At 37.9% G+C, this 15,802-nt stretch overlaps 1 protein-coding gene across 1 annotated transcript in view; it reads left to right on the top strand.

Moving 5' to 3' along the window:
* ADGRV1 (adhesion G protein-coupled receptor V1) overlaps positions 1-15,802 on the top strand; it is a 510,967-nt gene that overhangs the window by 438,729 nt on the left and 56,436 nt on the right. The window contains exon 88 of the mRNA XM_070233305.1: positions 10,184-10,305. Within this exon, the coding sequence (XP_070089406.1) occupies positions 10,184-10,305 (122 nt within the window). The remainder of the gene's footprint in view (positions 1-10,183; positions 10,306-15,802) is intronic.

Here is a 15,802-nt window from a genome sequence, read left to right as displayed (position 1 = left end):
ATTGGCTTAGGGCCTGTGTTCAAAACAGATCTTTTTCTTTTAATTGAATTTGACAGAAGCAAATTATAAAATTTAGTATAAATAACTTTCAGGAAAGCAAGTAATGTGCTTTATAATTAGGCTGTATCAACTTCCAGAAAGAAGTAGAAAATGGGTTGTAGGAAAGATTAAAGGTTTTGAAGAGCAATTTAAAGCCCCTATAGTACACTTTTATAAAGACACTGTAAATCAGTATGGTTTTAAATTAACAAGTAATTGAAATAAACAATTTTTTATCTTTACCCTCATTTAATTATATAATTTCAGAGAAGTGTGACAGTTTCCTTCTCTCCATCATTTTTCTTTCCTAATGCCAGAGTATTTTCAAATAAACAGTTAATCTATGGTTATATTAAAACCACTTTACCACCATGAAAAAAAAATAGTTTTTTACAAATATGTTTCACAAACTCTGTAACAGAATAAACTCTACCTGGTTTAAAAAAAAAATAGAAATAAACAAAAGATGTAGCAGGATCTGTCTAGCCTATTAAAGATGGATTTGAATAGTAAAAATAGTTCCATTTGGGTCTTGGGAAGCACAGTGACCAAAAAACTGTATGGCTGCACATTCGTTAGCCTTACCTACTAATGCCAAACCTGCAGTACCTAGAGTTAAATAAAAGTCCAATGCTCTCACTCGTTAAAAAAAAAAAAACAAGTGGAAACGTGTAGTTTTGATCCTAGGACAAAAAGAAGCTGTAGCATCTACCTTCCATTTGCTACCAATAACAGACACCTGTGAATGTCTAACCATTTAACAATTTGAATGCCAAATAAAACAGGAGAAAAAGAGAAAAAAGCTGGAATTAAAGTCTCACAAATATTAAGGTCTACACATGACACTGACAAACAAATATACAAAGAAAATTTTAATGGTGTATCATTGGGTGCAAATCACTTTGATCAAATTATTTTAATCACTAGTATACAAATACTGTCAATGTAGATATTATTTTTTTGGACAGCCTCCTTCTCCTTGGGTTATACACATGGCATTCAATCTGGGGATTGCCTTTCTTTCTTAACACAATGGGTCCCCTTTCTTTTCTCTCTAAGGGCTTGGCCCAAGGTTTTAGTAAGAATGAGCAATAAGATATTAGTTCACTCCCATATGCATAAAAATCCCTGCCACAGCTTCAGGTGCTGTGCCATTGTTTAAATGAATGATGATAAGCCTTTATATAACAGGATATTGTACCACTTTATGGTCTGTAATTGTTGTGTATTCCTGAAAACAGCTCTGTATGTGGGTTTGGTATTAGTTTTCTGTGTTTACAGGTAGAGTTATTTAACAACAGAGAGTAACTAATATCCCCAAAGCTTTTGAGAGATATATAACATTATTTTAGAGACCAAACAATACCCTGATAATCTGATAACTGTTGGGAGAAAAGTTGCAATTAATCACATTGACAGAGAGGAACCAAAGTAGACTTTTAACTCAAGTAGACTTTTCAGAATAATGACGTGGCAGGGGAAATAAAAATAAAACAAAATTTTAAATTTATGTTGCAGTTTTATAATGTGATGGCTAGAGAACCAAATTAAGGAAAGGAGATAAGTGTTGAGGTCAGCCGACGTGTGTACAGATTGAGGATCTACGAGAAAACAGTTCTGGGAACTGACATTTAACACACTGTAAAGACAATTTCTTGAACGCATGGAGTTGTATTTAGTGTTAATTTTTCTGAGACATTGTCTCAGAATTGACTCAAGACTTCAGTGTTGAGTTTAAGCCTTTTAAATCTTAACGACTGCTATGTGATGTCGTATCAAACTACCTATAAAACATAACAAGCTATTCATGGCCAAACACATTGTAACCTAATTTCCAAAAGTTATGAGACCATCTAGTAAGATTCAAAATATAGATGTAGGCAGGTTGAAAGATGCATTGTACACTTTCATTGTGTTGTAAAAGCTAAGTGTGTTGGAAACTGATGTTAGGTGCCTGAGCTTGCCTGGAGATGAGTGTTACAGCTGAGTAACTAGTAATGTAGTTAGAAAACTAGGTTAAGCCAGTCTGCAGTTGTTAGTTGGCTGACTTCATGTTTGTTTTAGAACTCTGATCTTCTAAAAACTTTTGCCATAGTATCATTTTGTGAAACATTTCTGAAATGTGTTAAAAATGACTGTTGGCTGTGAACCCAAATGATAATTCTCCTTTCCATAGTTCCAAGACATGTTCCTCACAAGAAGAAAACAGATCTTTTAACCTTTTCCTTAAGAATCATAGACCTATTTGCCTCCCCCTCAGTAGGATATTATCTGGCAACTTTGAAGTACCTGGTTCAAATGGAATTACTCTAATAACAGTTCGTGCAAGGTCCATGTGGGTATGTCTCATCTAACTTGATTATTCTCCTTAGATTCAAAATTATAGCCTGCAAATTGAAAATTATATATAGCTTTTGCAAGGCGAGACCATAATTCTAGGTTTGTACTATTTTTTTTTCAATCTCAATAAATCACACTCAAAGTAAGCCTGACACTAGATTGTCCTTTAGCATCCAAGAGAGCCCTAAGTCAGCCACTGACAAAGTACTGCTATTTAGGTACTCAGCAGACCTTGAGATCCCTCTGAGAATTTTCTCACATTCTTCTTCTTTACCCCTGGAAAATATACTCTAGGCCAATACTGATTCTCTTCTCTGCCTACAGATCCCATATCTCACCTGTGCAGATCCTTCCAAATTAGCCTTGCCTCCTTCATTTATCAGTAAGGGTCAGGGTAAACCCGTGTCAGAAGGTGGTAGGTGTAGGCCTTCCTATGGTTATGTTTACCATGCCTACCGTAAAGGTATCCTCCGAGCTACTTAAATTACCTTCTAGAACAGAGGTTTAGAAATTGTGGGTCACAACACATTGGTGAGTCTCATTGCCAGCATTTTTATGTGGCACGGGATGGGATGAGATGGGATGGGATGGGATTGGGATGGGTGGGTTATGGAATGGGACAGAGTAGGATAAGATAGGATAGAAAGAATAGAAGAGAAGAGAAGAGAAAATATCAAAGGGAGGGGAGTAGAAGACACTGAGAGGTCCTTTTTAAATAGGTTGGTCAGGACGTTTTCAGTGACAGTTGGATGTGATGGAACTTATAGTCTGCACACTGAAAGCACCCCACCTCCGAGTGTGATCTTTAGACTATGTCAGGTAAACAGAAGGGTTCTATAGCCAAATAAGTTTGGGAAATTCAGGTACAAAAAAGTTAAACATGTTTCTTTATTATGTGATATTTTGGCACTTCAAATAGGCACTCAGGGGCTATCTATAGCCACGCACATTTCCCTAACTTAACTAACGTTATGATGGTGATAAGGATGAGGATGAGAATGAGGATGAAGATGATGAGCAGGTAAGGCTTATTGAGCACATTCTTTGTGCTGGGCTCTGTGCTGACTGCTTTATGTGTGTGGTTTCCCCTCTTCAAAAGGAAGAGAAAGTTTGAGAGGAAGGATACTAAATTCAGCTTTGAATGAGCTGAGTTTGAGATGCTTCGGGGATCTCCAGGCCTGGAATTCTGGAACTCTAGAGAGATGGAGATGCGTATTTGGAAATTGTTCGCCCTAAAGTGCTCATTGAAAGAAGGTGACTCTACAGATTATGAATTTAGTGAGGATAGCCAGATAAAGTAAAAAACCTGGCACATAATGGAGAGTGGAGATATACAAAGTCTAGCCTGCTGTCACAAACATTTGCGACTGTATCTAGAGACAGAGGCATAGGACTTAAGAGTGGGTTCCTTGTTATCCAAATGGGTTTTTAAGAGCTTTTGGGATGCGTTGAAGGAGTGAAACAAAAAAGAAATTCTAAAATTGAACCAAGTATAGGACTAGTGATCAAAAGTTAGGAATATAAGCTACCCACATGAGGTATGGAGTGTTTCTTTGAACAATTTGCAAATCCAATCCATAAGTTTTTATATGTTCCACCCACAACACTCTAATGCTAATTTGGCAGTTCTGTGAAATGTATGCCCTGTTGTATTCTTCCATGATGTTAGGTTTATTTACTGAGACCATCAATGGGTGACTGCATTGTGGGATTAGTGTTAACCCTTGTTAAGAAAGTTCAAGAACATAATTATTATTATCTCACCAAGAAATGGGTCAGATCAATGAAACTTCTTTGCCTCCAAGTGTTACTGTGCAAAGGGCACCATCTGCTCACTGCAAGATAAAAGCCAGTCATCAAGAGACAAGATGGTGGCAGAGAAAGGGCATTTATTAAGCGATAAGCGAACAAATCAGAAGATAAGGGGACTAGTGTCCTAAAGAACCAACTTAAGTGGGGGCACAGAATCTTGAAGCAGTTACATAGGCCAGTGGGTTATAGGGGAGGGGATTAGGAATGTTGTCCCTCTGGCGTCCACACCAGATCTTTCAGATCCTTCAGTTGTCATTGATGATGGCCATCAGCAGAGGCTTTCTATGGGGGCTCATCACATTCCTAAGGAATTCAAAAGAACAAAGTCATTGTCTTAGCATAGCTAGGAGGTACATACACAAGCAGGAGTTATAAAATCTACAGAGCAGATAGATCTCCTGGAGGGTGCCTATCCAGCTGGGTTAGTTCATTCAAAATTAGAGGGTTAGCGGTCATTCCAAATTACGATGTGGTTTCTTTTCTGCAATATGGCTTCCCTTATGTCAACCTTGTGTTGAGCTGGTATCACAAGTATCTGTTAATTTCAGAAGAAAGGCCCATATTTTAGAAATAAGGCCTTTTGACACTTTTTTCAATTACTTTTTTTTTTTTAATTTAAGAATAATGCCTGCCTATTGTTGGAAATAGACCCATAAATATCTTAAATCTGCACTATGTCACAGTTGTGTTCCTTGTTTTACTTTGATGAGTTTGTTTTGGTAGCACATCCAAATTGTTAGAATCAGAAGATCAGTGAGGTAAAATTAAAACAAGCACTTTAGAAGATTGTAAACACAGAATAAATTTCAGCCTCATGTAAATGGGGTGTGATTTCCATAACAAAGCCATTATTGTTGTCACTGGTGCATAGCTATAAAGCCCAGGCTGCAGTTACAAAGAAAAGAGATAATACAGCACCATACTTTTTTTTAAAATGGCAATTCAATTCATTGAAATCATATTTTCTACCAAAAAATAATGGGATTTTATGTATTCTCAATGGACTCTATGAACTGCCATACGTCAACTTTCTTAATGATAGTAGTACTAAATGACACATCCACTTGCTGGGTTTTTCTTTTTGCTTTCCACAAGTAATTTCTTTCACTAAAACCTTTCAAACTACTTTGTTTTCACATTAATGAATCCTTGTTAATTTGAATGTTTAAATTAAGTACTTTAAGGATTCGATTTCTTTTTTCTCCCTATAGTGGAAGTTCATCTAGACACAAACTTGCCTTTTTTAGCATGGTTTATTTAATTGTAGTAAAATATACATAACATGAAGTTTACCATTTTAACCATTTTTAAGTGTCCGGTTCAGTGGCAATAAGTCCATTCACAATGTTGTGCAACCATCATCACTATCCATTTCCAGAACTTTTTCATCATCATCCCAAACATAAGCTCTGTACCCATTAAATACTGACTCCCTCTTCCCCCTCCTTCCTGCCCTTGCTGACCTTCATTCTACTCTCTGTCTACAAATATGCCTATTTCTAGGCACCTCATGTAAGTGGAACCATACAATAGTTGTCCTTTTGTGCCTGGCTTATTTTACTTAACATACCTTTTCAAAGTTCATCCATGTTGTAGCATATGTCAGAATTTCATTCCTTTTTGGGGCTGAGTAGTGTTCCATCACCTGTGTATACCATGTTTTGTTTATCCATTCATCTGTTGAGGGACATTGGGTTGTTTCCCCCTTTTGGGTACTGTGAATGATGCTACCATGAACATTGATATACAAGTCTGTGAGTCTCTGCTTTGAATTATTTTGAGTATATACTTAGAAGTGGAATTTCTGGATTATATGGTAGTTCTATATTTAACTTTTCGAGATACCACCAAACTGTTTTCCATAGCAGCTGTACCAGTTTACATTCCCACCAGCAATGCACAAGGTTCCAATTTCTCCATATCCTTGCCAACATTTGTAATTTTCTAGTTTTTTGATGATAGCTATCCTAGTGGGTATGAAATGGTATCTCATTGTAGTTTTGATTTGCATTTCCCTAGTGACTAGGGATGGGGAGCATCTTTTCTTGTGCTCATTGGCCATTTATATACCTTCTTGGGAGAAATGTCTATTCAAGTCCTTTGTCCATTTTTTAATTGGGTTGTTTGTTTTTTTGTTGTGGCAGTGTAGGAGTTCCTATATATTCTGGATAGCACAGTCTTTTATATAGGTACTCTTCTTCCTTGGGCCCATTACTATGTTTTTAGGGCTTCCTTTCAGTGAGAACATTGAAATGATTCTGTTTTCTCTTAACTAATTCACCCCTAAACAAAAATGTCTGATGTTACCAATTATAAATGCCTGCTTCAGTAAGCATTGGCTTATAGAGACAACAGAAAAGTTATTAATAGTTCACCAAATGTGAAATGTTAGCTTGCAAAATATGAAACTAAAATGATTTTCATTAAATGGAGCATTAATTTTCAGTTTGCCAAATGGAATTCATAGTAACTGTTAACCAACAACATGCCCCTCCCCCCACTTTCATCACCATCACCCACTCCCAACACCCTCTCCCTTTGGTCGTTGTGACTCAAGGCCCCAGAGAGGGTGAGAGGGGCCTCCTTAAGTTCAGTGGATTAGCCATGCAGCTTAAGTTTCAGGGCCTCTCACTTGCAAAGGCCTCTTCTAAGATCTTATACGTAATTATGCTTTTGCGATTTTTACTTTTTAAAGAAGCCTCTCCAAGGTTTATAAATTTCAGGCCCACAGAATCCAGATGTGCCTCTGGTTATGTTTCTTCCATCTGAAATCATGTCGTTGCTGCACTGCTGGAAAACCAGCTTCGGGTCTATTGTTCAGTACACTGAGTTATTTCTAACTGGCTTTCTTCCTTGCCGAGTTTCTGATCTGGAGTGCCAAGCTGCCACACTTTGCTGCAGAGTTCCAGAAGAACCCGGGCCATGGGTGTTTCTCGTCGGCTCGGCATGCTCTCTTGGCTTCCCCGCTGAGCTCTGTCAGCACACAGCACTTGTTTGGCTTGAGGCACTCAGAAGGAACATGCAGGCCAAATTTTGAAGATTTAGTTCCTGGTTGTTCATGCAAAATATGCATGTCCTTTTGTACTCTGCACAGAGCCATAAATAGACTTTTGTACTTACACAGTGGGAGCAAAAAATGTAATTGCCAGGCTTGAGACCTAATGTTTGAAAAATTTCATGAGCACAGCTTAGGCAGTTCCCTAAATATTAGGGTATCCTGTCAGAAGTAAAAATGAGCCTTCTGGCCCTTTATCAAATTGTATGATTTCGTTAAACAAAAATGAAATTTTAGAAAAATGAAATAAATCTTAATAGCTCCTCTCCTGTCCTGCTGCAAGGCATTAATAACAAAGGAATTATTCATCTGGATAGACTGTCTTATATTATTCTTATTTTCTCTGTGTAGTTATAAATAATAATTTAGACATATGCTTGCCGATGAAGGGTGTATCTGACCAGACATCAGCATGGTCTCCTTCTAAAGACTTTTTTCTTCTCAAAAATAAAAAATTGCTCAGGTTCCCTCTTCCTCTTCCTCACTCCCCTCCATTTCTTTCCTTTCTCTTTTTGTTTTTTCCTTTCCCTTCCCTTCCCAAACAATTCCATCGTAAAGCCATTAGTTGGTGTAGAGCAAGGTGCAGCAGCCACAGGAAGCTGTTCAAGCATGAAGGGTTGAAACCCAGTCATTGTGAGGAGGCATCCATGTGAGGGGTGCGGTGCAGCCTAGCATGAGGTGTCAGAACCTGAGTGAGTTTGGGAGGCCATCTCTGCAAGGGAAGGAACAACAGCAATGGGAGATTGGTTACAATCAAATAGGGCAGTTGATCAAATAGGTAAATATGTTAAGAATAATGAGAAACAGATTTCTTAACAACAGAGAAGGGAGTTACAAAAATGGACATGTAGAAAATTGGAATTAACCCTGTCATGTTGGATTGAAAGTGGAAATATTGGTGTGAACTAATGATTTTCATTGTGTAGAGATAGATATAGAAATAAATTTGTAAATGTGTGTTTGTGTGTGTGTATGCATATACGTACCTATATATACTCTCCAGCTCTGTTTACTGAGAGAGCTTAGGAGCAGCAACACCCTAATAGCAGAGAGCATACCTAGCCCCAGATCTTGATTTCTAATGCCATTCTCCCCTAAAAGAAACCGGAACTGGGACAGGGAGAATACAGGATGAGCTTGAAACATCTTGTTGGGCCAAAGAGCAAGGAAGTGCTCACAGAATGATGAAGACATAACAAAAGGCAAAGAAACTATCTTGAAGGGGCTCCTTCTAATCAAACTTAGGACAGTTTGAGCATCAAAATAAATGACAGTATTGGGTAATAACCCATTGAATAAATTGAGAAACTATGAGTCCATATTATAAAAATAAATAAATCAAACATTTGAGAAGGGAAAAGATATTTACCTAGTTTCAAAGTAATGCCACACAGATACCTATTAATTACAAAGGGAAACAGACTAACTTTACAGTGGAAAATCTGTGCAGCCACTACCTTAATCAAGTGACCCAAATGAGCATCCTGAGTAATGGGACAAATTGAATTCTTCTGCTATCCAATGGAATGCTATAAAAAGAACCCAGCCTCACTTCTGTGCTTTCTGCCAGAGTTTATAATCTGAATCATGAGACATCAGACAAACTCAAATTTAAGGGCACTCTGCAAGAAAAACTGGCTAGTAATCCAGAAAGTCAGAGTGATGAAAGCCAAGGAAACACAGAAGAACAGTTTGAGATTGAAAGAGACTACAGACACTTGTCAGCTGGATCCTTGTACTACACAGGAAATTATTGGAGTCACTGACAAATCTTGAATGGGATCTCAGGATGGTAGTAACATATCAGTGTTAGTTTCCTGATTTGATGGTTCTATAGTATTTATGTAGGGGAATGTCTTTGTAGAAGATACACATGAATGTATTCAGAGGGTGATGGGAGCTCAGGTGGGCACCTTTCAAATGGTTCAGGAGAAAAAACTTGGCTTGTCATACTGTACTTGCAATTCTTCCGTAAGTTTGAGATTATTTCAAAATAAAATAAAGTTTAAAAATTGCCAAAGTTGTATTTAATTGTTCAAATTTCCACAGTGTATTTGAATTTTAGGCATTACTTGATGGTGGGTGTATATGGACTTTGAGGTCTGTCATGAGAGTTATCAGTGGTGTGGTCCACCCTGGTGTCTTTCAACAGCTTGGAAATGTGTTTATTTGCAGCTGCTAAGATCTGATGTACTTTGCAGATTTTACAGAGTTTGTCATATAAATATTAAAATCTCCTCTTAAAGATTTTCATTCTGATACCAAAATATCAAAGACAAGTGGGAAGGGTAATGAAGTTCCTTGATCCTGAAGAAATCTCTTCGAAAACTATTGAAGCAAATTGCACAAGAAAATGATGGGTGGAATAAGCTTAGTGTCGACAGCTGTGAATCGGTCATTTCATCCCTGCTCTCAACCTTAGCTGAAAGTTTGGTGTCTTCTCAGTCAGAAAAAGAGATGAGTACATATTTTTTCATCACATACAAACAGGTTTTCATATCATTTCTGTTTTAAAATGTTGTGTTGCACTACACTAATTTCAGGAGCACACCACTGCCTACCATTTTCTGGTGGAGCGCTCTTTTAAGGAGATTTACACTCAGTCTCCCCTGGGATGGAAATGTGATTGTATGTCCACAGTTGTTCATGGCACTTCCTGAATGGTCCAGCAGGTGGGAGTGTAGGAGAGGAACAGTTCTCATCCTTCCCATCCCCCTGCCTCCCAGCCAAACAGAAAGAATGTGGACTCAGCAATGTGCCTTCTCTTCCCTGGCATAAGAATGGGATTTCCAAGGTTGTTCTTTCAAAATGGGTACTTAGGCATGGAGAGTATCACAAGAAAGGAGCCAAAAATAATTTTGTGTATAGATGTGACTATGCAGTATTCTGAAGCTCAAACATTCTTCTTTTTTTTTTTTTCTTTTTCGTGATTTCTAGAAATTCCTCTGGTTTTATATCTCTTTGCCCTAATTTCCATGACATGGCTTTGGGGAGGCCTGCACATGGCTTACAGACATTTCTGGATGTTGGTCCTCTTTGTCATTTTCAACAGTCTGCAGGTAAGCCTCATGGTTTTTGTTACTGATGGCACACATGTATCCTAATGAACACATGGCGTGGAGTTTCAGTGTAAAGGAATCAGGTGTCCACACATCAGTGAACTGGTGCACACAGTAACATCACACAGGCTTGTAGAATAAAATGACAGGGGCTAAATCTTTAACACCTGAAATGTGGCTTGGCTTCTAACTTGCCAATTATACAGATAGGCAAGACATAAATATTTACCCTTCTTCATTTTGACAACCTGTAAGTAAGTACAAAAAGATTTATTTTTCAGCAGGATTGATGTTTATAAACTTTGCAGATGGCAGCCATGGAGGACCTATAGACATATTTGGACTGTGGCTGTGGCTAGAAATTAGACCAACTGAGGAGTAAAATAGAGAGCGATGTTCAAGCCAGACCCCTCTTAAGTCTGGTGCTTAGTGAAATGAGAGTGTTTGGTTCACTCAAAAATTATTGACATCCTCTAAGTCTGGCAAAGTCCGGCTTAAATTAGTTTTGTGAGCGTGCTTGGATAGCATAACTAAAAATTATATAACTGTAGCAAAAATTAAAGCTGACTTTTTTAGTGCTTTTGTTAACTGGAAAAAAGGTTGCACCCTGAAATTAGCAAATGGAACAAATGAACTCATTTTCCTTATTTTCCAAAGTGAAAAGTTCTGTCCTAAACTGAAATAATTTCTTGAATTTACCAGCACTCTCTAAACAGTCCTTATTTTGACCACCATCTTGCAAGGAACGTGAGTAGAAAAACATATTAGGATTATAGCATACAACTGAAATGTGACTCAAAGCCTATTTAGGTTTGCTTTTTAGGAGACACATTCTTTGGTGAGATCATATCCTACAGCAGGATGCCTAATCAAAGCATAGTATCAGTTTAGGAAGGGAAAAATACGAAGTAACTTAAAAGCTTGGAATCCAATTGATACGAATTGATATATAGACATCTCTTTAAAGATGTGGTTATAAGTGAGCACTTCCTACTAGCACAGCATGCTAGTGCTGCCAGTACCAGCATGGAGATGACAGCCCTGCTCCTGTAGATTCAAGGAAGTAAACGATTAGTTATATGAGTAGACTATGGAAGGTGCCATGTAAACAAGATGTTATGAGAGCTGAGTGAAGGGCCTGTTTGTTCCTGCCCAAGCTAGCATTTGAGCTGAGCCCCGAAAGTGAGCCACTCAGATCAAGGGCCTTGTCTTGGTCACCTTTGAATCCCTAGACCCTAGTGGAACTAACACCAAGGTCCACACTGACAGCCTATCGATATGTTTTATTTGGTGGATACACAAGGTACACAGACAGTGTTTTAGATTTGTAAATATTTGCTGCAAACTTTTAAAGTTGAGAAATTTCACATATAAACCTGAATTTCTGACTTTTCTTCAATGGCAGTACTCGCATGGCAGCAATTTCCAAGTCGTGAGTGGATGCTGCCCCCTTTCCATGGGGCATGTGACCTCATTACACCTGATAGACTTCATTCATTCATTTTACCTGCCTCTAAGTTTGTGACACCTTTAGTGTTGATTAAGAAAGTGATTAGTATGTAGTTAGAGATAGGTATTTCAGGCAGAGAAAAACATTGTTAGCTTGGGCTGCTGAAAGGAAATTTTAAACAGAGGGTTGGGGGAGAGGAAGAAAGGTTTTGCGGTTAGAAACGTAGTGGTGGGAGAGGAGACAGAAGGGTGGGTTGACTTCAATGCTAGGTCACCCTGCCCCGGATGGGCTGTGAAACTTCAGCCTTTAAGCAATGGGAAGCCATCAAAGGTGGGTTTTTTGTTTGTTTTGTTCTGATTTGTTTTTTAAATTTTGTTGGTTTTTAAAGTTTTTAAATTTTAAATAGGAATGACATGTTCATACCTACTTTTTAGAAGGATAACTGGAAATATTTAGGGGGGTATTGAAAAGAAGAGCAGCTCCAGGCAGGTAGGCTATTGTCATATTCCAGCCTATAATGTTCTGGCTGGAAAGAGAGAGTAGATGATAGGTTTGAGAATTGTTGTAGAGATAAATATTAATTAAATTTGGTTAGCAAATTAAATGTAGGACTGTAGAGTGTGAGAGAGCAATGTCACTGAGAAAAGCTTGGCTTGGGTGAATGATTGGGCACCGACTCCTTTAGTCAACAGGGAGATCACATCAAGAACAGGGATCTCGGGAATATGCAGTGAAGTTGGTGAGTTGGTGAGATTTGGGAGATGTTGGTAAAGCTACCAATGTTTTAGTAACTAGGTATAGAGAGAGGGCTAGTAAAAGAGATTGTTAATGAAAGATAACCAGGATAGGGCAGTTTGGAGTTGCTGGTAGAAAAGAAAGCTTCAAAAGAAAACAGCAACTAAGACTGTCAAGTCTAGCAGAGAAGTTCAATAGGATGAGAACTGAGGAGCAATGCAGTCTCGTGCAGTGGTTCTCCAACTGTAGTGTGCACCAGAATCACATGACGAGCTTGTGGAAATACAGATTGCTAGGCCCCATACTCAGAGTTTCTGATCCAGCAGATCTAGGTGAGATCTGAGGATGTGTATTTCTAACAAGTTCCCAGGGGACGTGATCTAGGGACCACAGTCTGAGAACCACTGGTATAGTAGAGAATGCTCCCGACTCCACCAGCCTACTATCTGGTTGGCTTTAGCTGGGTCAGGCATACTTACTCAATTCTCCTTTCTTCATTTGTGAAGTGGGAATAAATACTATTTAGGATTATGGTGTGATTTAATTAAGTGGAATAACAAATGTAAGGCAATTATGCGGTACTTCACACATGAAGAATGGTTATTTTTAATATTCAAGACATTTAATGGAAATGCAAAGAGAAAGAAAGTAATAGGTTAGGAAGGAAGGTTGGTTGGTTCAAAGGAGATTTTCTGGTTTCCTTTCCTTTACTTCTGAAAAGAATCAATAAAGAAGGAGAAATTGACAACTGGAGGAAAGGCTCATTGCCATCGCAAGACCATGGACAGGGCAGGAAGAACAGAAGAGACAGAAGGCTCATCTCAGGGAGGAGTAGAGACGTTTCTTTCTCTGAGGGGAGGGAAAGAAGGAAAGATGGGTGGACATGAAAAACTATTCTGGAGCTGAATGTATGGAATTTGCCTCCAATGCCCTCTCTTTTCTCTGAAAGTCAGGAAGCAAGGACATGTGTTGAGAGGGATGGGTTGAAAGCTTGAGGTTAAAATAGTAAAAGGTATGGAGCAGTTTCTCGGCCGAAAGTAAATATCTTAAAGTATGGTGAGTTGGAAGATGGTCAAGAAATGACGGCTAGAGAGAAATCTGTGGTATTCCATTGAGGTTAGACATCTGAAATCTGTAATTGAGCCAGTCAGCAGTAATTAAATAAATTTAAACCTTAAGATTAACATGTTGGGCAGTGTCACCTGTCAAAGCACCTACACAGGAAGAAGTTTATTGAGCTCTTCTGGAGGTTTGTTAATAAAAGAGGACTTTTGAGCACTAAACTATATTTCATGGGAGGATATAAAAGAAATTGTTATGGTCTCTTTATTTGAGAACTTAATACAAGCTAAGAATAAGTAAAAACTAAAATATTTCAAATTCTTTAATGAGCTTAATTCCGTCTATGTGACACTATTGAAGCAATGACTGTTTGTATCACTGTTGCCTGGTATCTGGCACCCTGACACATTCCTGGTACCAGTCCTCAGTCAATCAGTCCTAAAAGGAATACCTATTAAGAAACACTTGGAAAATATGATTTCACTAGGATTTATTGGGGTTCGTTTAATTTATAAGCTGCCTCATGTCTGCAGTTTTGGCATTTCCATGGAATATGGGTAAAGATCTTCCAAGTATGTTCCATGAAGACTTAATAGTTATTTTCTTCACTGGCCTTTGTATTCTTTTACTTGTTTTTGTCAACACCTCTGGCCACAAAAGTATATTATGTATCTTAGGCTTGGCTAGTGTACTTTGCTCAGAGGAGATTACTGCATCACTTTTTCTCCAGATTCTTATTATGTCATAGCTGCTCTGAGATTGATGGATGAAAGGTGTGTTTCTATAATAGTCTGATTTTTTTATATTTATTATTTAAACCATTTAAAAAAAGGAAATGTTGATCACCTGAATATTATCAGGAATTTCCTGATCACTTTCTGAAGATTCAAGGTTGAGCTACCAAATTTCTCATACATTTGAGCATTTAAGAAAATGTATATGAATTAGTTATCAAGCATGATGGATACAAATGTAAAAGTAAGATTTAAGAAATCATTTTAAATGTGTCTACTATTACTTTTATTGCTTAATAATCTTCTTTGAACATTTTTTATGTTCAAAGTAAAGACATTTTTTCCCAAGAACTGAACTTTTATTCAAATTCTCATTGGTCTATCCATATTATTTACATCTTCTTTATTTTTAAAAGATTAAACTGTCGAGTATCAAGAGTGAGTAGAACATAGAAAATGAAGGGGGAAAATGGCCTTTAAGTTTATTTCCTGGGAATTTTTTTTGTAATTCAAGGAGCTGCTCGCTATCATGTCAGCACGTTCCTGATACCTGTTTGCCAGTTCCCTATGATGCACTTGATGTGAGGTGAACAAATCTTGATTTTCATTGAGCTTTATTTCATGTCAGAAGAGAGACCCTGAAACTTCAAAAAAGAGAAACATAGTTTCATATGTACTTGGTTGGCAATCTTAAATCCCCAAGGCTTCAAGGCTCTATCTTTTTGCCTAGTGGGTTTTCTGAGTGCACTAAGCATGGTGGCCACCACCAGTGCAAGACTCACCTCCTACCAGCTTTATAGCCCCAACAGGGAAAAAGCTTATTCCTCAATAGGAAAATCCTGAGGAGGACTTAAATTACCCTCACCTCAGATCACAGACCATCCAGAAACTAATCACATGATGACGGGTACTCTGTCCAGGCCTGGGTCATGAGCAGACTCCAGTGGTGGAAAGAGTTGGGTTGATCTCACAAAAACCACATGAAATGGAATTCCCACCAGACGAAATCTTCTCTTACTAATAGAAGATTAGTAAGACCAGTGCTAGGAAGACCAAAATAACAGATATCCACTATGCATATTTTCCAGATTTTCTTGTTCATTGATAGAAGTTTGGGCAAGACCAGGGACAGTTATTGTCAAACCACTAGGAAACTTCATCACTGTGACATCAGTTTATTATAAATATCCTTGGGATCCAGCATATAACCAAATGTCTCTATATAGTCCACAAGAAATTCATAAGGAACTAAGTTTAATATTTTTCTTAGTTCCCTGATCCACGAATCCAGTAACCTCTATTTTTTAACAAATGATTTGTCATTTCTAAGTTGACTTAGGCTAATACTCATGATCATAACTTTCTTAAACTGTTTAGTTCAAGGTGTATCCAAATTTGGGTTAAGGAATGGAATAATTAATGGAAGTAATCACCAAGCCTGATACCTCAGCTGGTGGTACTGGTAGAACCCTATCAGTTGTTAAAATATTGAAATAATTACTATCTAAACCCCTTC

Source organism: Equus caballus, chromosome 14 (genome assembly GCF_041296265.1).
Source record: "Equus caballus isolate H_3958 breed thoroughbred chromosome 14, TB-T2T, whole genome shotgun sequence".
NCBI classification, from domain to species: Eukaryota; Metazoa; Chordata; class Mammalia; order Perissodactyla; family Equidae; genus Equus; species Equus caballus.
The sequence above is the reverse complement of the archived record's forward strand: the minus strand, read 5'-3'. Positions and strand labels throughout refer to the sequence as shown.